This window comes from Patiria miniata, unplaced genomic scaffold, assembly GCF_015706575.1.
Source record: "Patiria miniata isolate m_02_andy unplaced genomic scaffold, ASM1570657v1 HiC_scaffold_9, whole genome shotgun sequence".
Taxonomy (NCBI): Eukaryota; Metazoa; Echinodermata; class Asteroidea; order Valvatida; family Asterinidae; genus Patiria; species Patiria miniata.
In genome coordinates this window covers 5,609,055-5,616,388 of record NW_024037076.1, presented here as the reverse complement: position 1 = coordinate 5,616,388, position 7,334 = coordinate 5,609,055, and the positions used below count along the sequence as shown (strand labels likewise).

Below are 7,334 nucleotides of genomic sequence, written 5' to 3'. Positions count from 1 at the left end.
TAGCTAAAATCAGGTCTCATATATGTTTTTCCTTTTACAATAAAGAGCTCTCGAGAGAAAGCATCATGATGGTATTGCAAGCCTAAAACTAGTACAAGAGAGAACCTGTGTTTTTGCCATTACAGGTAGTTACGCCCTGCGAAGCTCATGAAAAAAATGAAAATTGAACTGTGAATCGATTTCCTGACAGGAAAAGACACATCGACACGGGGGAAAAACCAATCCTGGTTAATGAACCATACGAAATTAACATGTTTTGTTTTACTTAACGCAAAATGTGCTGCTGCAAGCGAATTTCTTTTCCGTAGGTGGGTTGCTCGAAAGTCGTGAATGATTCAATAGTTTCGATCGGGCCAGTATGGTGGGGAAGGGGGAGGGGGTGGTAAGGAAGTTATTTACACCCCCCCCCAAATATTTTGTAAAGACTGCCCTTTTTTCATTCAAATGCCCCTTTTTCACCAGCGATTACCCTGAAAGCACCCCCTCAAAATTGGCCATTGGATCACCCGCCCCAAGATATGTTTGTGGAAAATAAAATAATCCTTGTAGCTAATTAAATAATTAACAGTGGCTTATGAAATAGTAAACAAAAACCGGCAGTAAATACAAACTGTCCTCTCTTGCTTTATATCACCAATTTTTTTTAAGACATAAAACTGACTGACATTTATATTCTGAATCACAAACAGACTTTCACATTGTGCACAAAATTCTGAACATGACTGAGACAATGTAGGAAAAGTAGGTGCCAAATATAATTCTAAGCGACGTTATTTTACAGTGTAGGTATTTACGGTCTCAAAAGTAAAGTCTGTAATGAATGGTCGGATTTTACAAATATACTGCAGTCAAAACTTTAGAATCTTAAAAGTGAAACCAAGGAGTATTCAAATGTGAGCAAGGATAATGTGTTTATCTCCCGGCCTTCGAGTTAGTGTAGCCAACGTTCTTCTACAATTGAGCTGTCATCTTTTATAATGCATGACCTCATGGAATAAGCACATGAGAAATAAAGTCTGACAAATGCGTTTTGAATGTCATTGGAGCATAAATTTTGCATTAAGCGCTAAGCAGTCTATTGCCACCACAAATGCACGCTTAAATAATGTATAATGTTAGCTGCTACAAAATTTGTGAAAACCACTTTATGTCGCAGTTGTAAATCACTAAAATATTAAAGTAAACCTTGGTATCCAGCAAAGAGAGATGTGCGCACTGAGTCACGAAGTTATCTGAAAGTACATCTAACCCAACATAATAACTATCGGTTATAATTTGGTTAAAATTCAGAATAACGCCAAAGCTGAGAGAAACCTGAAGGAAGAGACAGGGAGAGTGCTGTTTATCCCGTACGGACATTAAAGAATTGGCTCACGTGAGCGCATAACATTAATTTGAGAAAGGAAAAAAGGCCAACGATAAAGATGTCAATATTCAGCCTTGCAAACGTTCTGATCTTGATGACTGTTGGGGGATATCACACTCTGCTGGCTGTCTGTCCTCCCGGCTGGTTGGCCTGGCAAGACGCCTGTTACATCTTGCTGCCTGACAAAATGGATTGGTGGCAAGCTAAAAGGGTTTGTGACCGGCCCGGGAGCAGCCTGATCGTTCCTGACTCGCAGAAAGAACAGGACTTTATTTGGCGGGAATTTGGCTCCGCTAATGGCTTGGACATGTGGATAGGATGTAAGGATATTTACAACAACGGGTCGCTTTCATGCTTCGGTGTAAATGGGGATCCTGTCTACAAAAACTGGAAAAATAAATATTTTGAACAGAACAATGTTAATCACAGATGTGTCCGAATGGCAAAAAACGGTAATTGGAGAGATACATCTTGCAGTTATTTGAAATACGCCGCCTGTGAGATGCGCGTCTCTCGTCGCTCATACTGCCTGCAAGCTGATGCTGACGGGCGCTTCACACACCAGTGTCTGCTCAACCATGAGATCAAGAACCTGACGGCTGCGGGAGTCATTGGGTGCAGTCAGGCGTGCTGGGCGGAGCCTCGATGCCGCTCCTTCAATCTCTGGCAGAAGGGTGATGACAAGAAAGTCTGTCAGCTCAACAACGCCACCAGATCCGAGGCTGAAGTCACTGATCTCAAATATGTGAAAAACTGCAACCTTTTTGAATTGTAAATTGTGGTCACGGGATTTTGTTCATGCGAATTTATCATATAAATATATATTTAGATTCATATCATATTGATCGCCGGACTTGAGACTGATTCGTCAACATGAGGACCATACCTTAGGATTTGGACAATGAGAACAATACACATTTAGCCTTGATGGATTGAGGCACTTGGTGGATTCATAGGCACACGACGCCAATTTGTAAATACGCCTGATAAGAACTTTAATTTGTAGATATAGATATTCACCACTATTTTAGAGTTTTCAAAAATACGAAGAAGTTTTGAGAAAGATGCACATTTCTAATCTTTATGGATTGAGGCGCTTGATGGATTCCTAGGCACAAGGCGCTAATTTGTATATACGTCCGATAATATTTGTAGATAGAGACATACGCCACTATTTTAGAGTTTCAAAAAATACGAAGAACCTTTCACTTAAATTGGGCTGGAATTTAAAAAAAAATTAACAAATCTAAAAGAAAAACCCAAGAAAAGACCGGGCTCCGACAGATAGATTCCAGTAGAATCGTGCACTGTCTGCGGTCTTTTTTTTGCATTATCGCCGGTATTGTACATCTACTCACCAATCCAAGCATTTAAAGCTTCAGCAGGCAAGCTGGGACCTACGGGAGGTTTAAACCCCCTCTTCGGCCGCATAGAAAAAGTCGGAAAATCATACAGAAAAAGGGCAAGAAATGCTTCCAACACCCCTCCCTTTGGTAGCTGCCCCCCCCCCCCCTTTTTAATCCAAACTCGGATCCACCCCAGTTGCGTGTCGGAGTAGACCCGTTGCCCATGGCGCTGGCGGCAGTTTTCTTAGTTTGTTCATCATATTCCCAACGTCAAACTGGCAACAGAAATATAACTATGTCGTCATGTGATTAAAAATGAATTTCCATCGATGGTGATTTCCTACGGTTTTCTGTCTTTGGTAACGAATAAAAGGTTGTTTCGCTGAGAAAAAAGGAAGTATGTTTTAGTATTAAGAATGTTCTAATTTACTCTTAAAATGGCAGCAAGCGCTATGATATTAGTAACAAGTGCTTTATAGGTACCCGTTTTATTATTATTGACAAAAAAAGATTAATATCAAGTTTGCTCCAGCAGCCTCGCACCCCGTAATCCACTAATTTGACAGGAGGGAGATATAGAGACGCTTGATGTCTAAGTTCAGCACATGGCTCATCCGGCACAGATATTGTCAACTAAAACTAAAAACGCAATCACCGTCAGTGGGTCTTCTTAACTTGTACATTGCAGTGCGCAATCTGTAGTTCAAGTTTTGCGAGTCACAATCAATTCTAAGCATACATTTGTACCTCGCGCGCGCTGTTTTCCAGCTAATGCACGCGCGTGACGAATGCTCGGAACTTCCTTGGGTAGCGCTGTCTATTGTTCCCAAGACTGGATTCGATCCATCTTGTTGAAAACAGCCTCTACTGCCACCGCGGCTTAATTACTGCGCTCGTCAGGGACTGGCTGTATAACAAGCATAGAGTTCCAAGACTTGGACCAAGACAAACCATACCCCATGCAAGGATTCCTAACAGCTTTAGGTGCCAGAAATGAAATGAATGAGACTGTGCAAATGCACACACAACCATGTTTTTTAATCACTTTTATAAACATGACATGTGAAGTCTACAACAGATCTGTGCTTACACGGGAGTGGAGGAAACACGTGTGCCAGATAAATAATAAATTAAATACAGACAGGCAGTGCAAATCAATGGTTGTATCATTGGCATTATACCAAAACAAAATGGTTTCTCATCAGAGTAGACCCTAAGATTGTTCCAGGAAGGGTGCTTCTGGGTGAGAGACCTCTTTAACAATATTCACAAGCGAATGGTCTCTCACTTGTGTAGACCCTCTGATGTTGGTGTGGGGAAGACTACTCTTGCACGAGAGACCTCTGCTCCAAAGTCGCAAACAAAGGGTTTCTCACTGGCATGCAATTTGGTATGAGTTTTAAGGTGACTACTCTGTGAGAAGGCTCTGCCACAGATTTCACAGAGAAATGGCTTCTCATCAGTGTGGACCCGCTGGTGTCTTCGAAGGTCATTTTTCAGTGCGAAGCATCTCCCACAAGTACCACAAGCAAATGGCTTCTCATTAGTGTGGACCCTGTGATGTCGTTGTCGGTGGCTACTCGTCGTGAAGCTTTTGCTACAAATGGTGCAAACGTATGGTTTCTCTTTAGTGTGCACCCTCTGATGTTGTCGTATGGTACTTTGGTCCGAGAAGCCTTTGCCGCAAACGTCACAAATAAACGGCTTCTCTTTAGTGTGCACTCTTTCATGAGTTTTCAGGTGACTCTTCTGAGAGAAGCCTTTGCTACAATAGCCACAGGTGAATGGTTTTTCATTAGTGTGGACCCTCTGATGTCTTTGAAGGCCACTTCTCCGTGAGAAGAGACTCCCACAAATATCACAAGCAAAGGATTTCGCATTTGCGTGGACACTCAGATGTTCTAGTACGGCACTTCTCTCTAAGAAGCCTCTGCCACAGATGCCACAGAAGAATGGTTCCTTGTTAGTGTCCACCTTCTGATTCTGTTGAAGCGTAGTACTCAACGAGGAGTCTTGGCCACAGATGTCACTGGCAGATGTCTTTTCCTGTGTTTGGGTCCTCCGAGGATGCCCCTGCTTTCTCTCGCGGACCTTGCCACCAGTGTCATGACAGTTTGGCTTGTCCTCTTGTTCACCCTCGGCCTCTTGCTTGGATGTTTCATTGATGGCACTCATTGCACCAGTGCGGCAGGTAAAGGCCCACGAGAATGGAATGCAGGTTTGAGGCTACACACGAGTGGGTTCCTGGATGGTGAGAAAAGGCATTTTGTTGGTCAGGTGTCAATAAACAGTGGATAAAAAACACATTTAGTAGTAGTACTGTCCAACACTTTGTTGTCTTGATAGGTCCATTCTATTTAGGTACGGGTGAGTTTGTGTAACACAAGGCCATAATAATGGCATTATGTTAAATTTATAACAATTCTTCTCTTGAAACTTTTAAGTCTAAAATCAACTTTTTTTTTTTTTTTTTTTCTTTGGTATTTTCTAAATGCCATGACACTGCTGTACTGAACTCAATTGAATTGAGCTCTGCAATAGCTCGGCTACAGAGCTGCACAGCAGTTAATTGCATGCCATTGTTAAAATAATTTTCAATTAGTTCAATGCACACTCCATGCCGTCAAGTATTCGCACCATATGCACTCCCCGGGATGCAGACACGCCATTGTAAGCATGCGCATTCTTAAAACGTTCACCCCAACATCAAATTGAGATTGGCATGGTAACATGGCATTTGGAACAGTGCCATGGCTTGGTTTTCGGAGCAAGGATAGAACGAAAGGCCCTGTCAAACCAAAAGGATGGTGCTGTGCCGAACTCAATTTGCAGAGCCAAATGGCTCTAAATGTCGTGCTATCACCATGCCAAATTAAAGTAAGGCAAATGAATTGTGTTTTTAAGTCATTACGGCAACAGCACGGCATTTAAATAAAACGAGCTTTTTCCCCTTCTGATTACGTACATGTACTCAATCTCATGTGACGGTGTTTTTAAGCAGTGAATAGCTTTAAACTCCTTTCGTGTGGCAACACATGTACATGTATGTTCTATTACAATTAAATTAATTTGCTATCCAACCATAAGGCCCCCCCCCCCCCCAAACAAAGTTTCTGGTTTCTGGTCTTCGCGTGCGTGTCGGCAAAATTGAAACATTTTTTTTTTCAATTTAGCTTCAGAACTTTATCAATCTACTGTGCCAAAAGAAACATGTGGCAAGTTAGGAACTAGGCCTAGTCTCTATTTACTACACATTTCTCCATACTGTAGATCATACTAGAATGGCATTGTCAAATCACCAGACTAATCACACACACTGAATGAAGAGATCAGTCTTTTCAAATGTATATTATTCCAACGAGTCATAGAAAATATTCGGAAACAGTATGATCACTGAGGCTACCTACCGCTTTCGACGAATGCGTATAGCGAACCTAGAACTAGTAGTAGAGTAGAAATCGAGAAAGCGCTAGTGATGCACAGTGCATGTTGTGTGTGGCCTTTTGGTCAATCACTTCCGGACCTAATTGGCCTACACTTATGGAAAGCCGTGTTAGACAAAAACGGAAATATTTTGATGGAGCCAATTCGACTGATTTCATTTGATCAAACAAATACAATTATTAAAAGACAGGAACGGTTTGTGTAAAACATGTATGTGAGGAATAATTCGACAAGATGTAGACATTAACTTGACGTCCACATAACTATTCGAATATCCTACATCTACATAAATAATGTCAATTTCTGTCCAGCATGGCTTGCCATACAAACTAAAACTACGGTACAGACTACAGAGGGCGCTATTGCATTTTGATGTACTTTTGGCATCGAGTTGTAAATAAAGTGGAGTCGTGCCACTCGTGGCGGCCTTCGGTTTTCCCTGAAATTTGTGAAAATCGAGATTTTCCTGAAACTGTGAAAGATCACAAGGCGAGTCCTGGACACTTTGTTAAATGCATGAAGGTATTTTATTCCTTGAGATTTCTTGTCATTTTTACCCCTTTTTATAATCATTTTATGACATAAACAGATTTGGAGATTTTGGGAGTTTTGACTTTAGCATCTAATTTCACGTGTTTCCAGTGGGATGGCGCACCCAGGCTTTGGCTGGGGGGGGGGGGGGGGGCAATTTTTTTCTCCCGAACGACATCCGGATATGGATGTGCGCTATGGCGTTTTGGACTAAACTTTTCTAAAAACTTGAAAAAATATGTAAAATTAGGCCCTACAAAAAACAAATGAATTCGAACATTTTGAAATTCGGACTAGGCCTATAGCCTAGGCCATATTTCCCTTTTAAAACATGTAAAAAAATCCTCCAAAGCCTCAGGTTGGAAAAGAGATAAAATTCAGGTGCAAAACCGTGTTTCGAACCCGCAACCTCGCGGTGCAAAATCACAACCCTGTATCGACTGAGATATCGCAATTAATGTACCCCTAGAACTAGTATGAGGCTCCGCGTGAATCGCAGTGCTCGCTAACGTAATAACGTTGGGAGAAAACAATTATATGGGGGGCCTACCTCACCTGCGTACGCATCATACAAGTAACTTAGAAGTTAGAGGGCGCTAAATAACCATGTATACGGATGTCGTTTGGGAAAAGAAAATTCGCGGCCG

General features: G+C 41.7%; 2 protein-coding genes across 2 annotated transcripts; one reads left to right on the top strand and one right to left on the bottom strand.

Moving 5' to 3' along the window:
- Window positions 1–709: 709 nt before the first annotated feature.
- LOC119720367 (low affinity immunoglobulin epsilon Fc receptor-like) lies at window positions 710–2,141 on the top strand. Its single transcript, XM_038190023.1, has one exon. The coding sequence runs from the start codon at window positions 1,425–1,427 to the stop codon at window positions 2,139–2,141; it is 717 nt and encodes a 238-aa protein (XP_038045951.1). The 5' UTR covers window positions 710–1,424.
- Window positions 2,142–3,752: 1,611 nt separating this feature from the next.
- On the bottom strand, window positions 3,753–6,264 carry LOC119720844 (zinc finger protein 239-like). The gene is made up of 2 exons (XM_038190703.1): window positions 6,120–6,264; window positions 3,753–4,956 (listed from the first exon to the last, which is right to left on the bottom strand). The coding sequence occupies exon 2, from the start codon at window positions 4,885–4,887 to the stop codon at window positions 3,997–3,999; it is 891 nt and encodes a 296-aa protein (XP_038046631.1). The 5' UTR covers window positions 4,888–4,956; window positions 6,120–6,264; the 3' UTR covers window positions 3,753–3,996.
- Window positions 6,265–7,334: the final 1,070 nt, after the last annotated feature.

Bases quoted from the DNA above. Each gene is read 5' to 3' on its own strand.
- LOC119720367 (XM_038190023.1), top strand. From the start codon at position 1,425: ATGTCAATATTCAGCCTTGCAAACGTTCTGATCTTGATGACTGTTGGG.
- LOC119720844 (XM_038190703.1), bottom strand. From the start codon at position 4,887: ATGAGTGCCATCAATGAAACATCCAAGCAAGAGGCCGAGGGTGAACAA.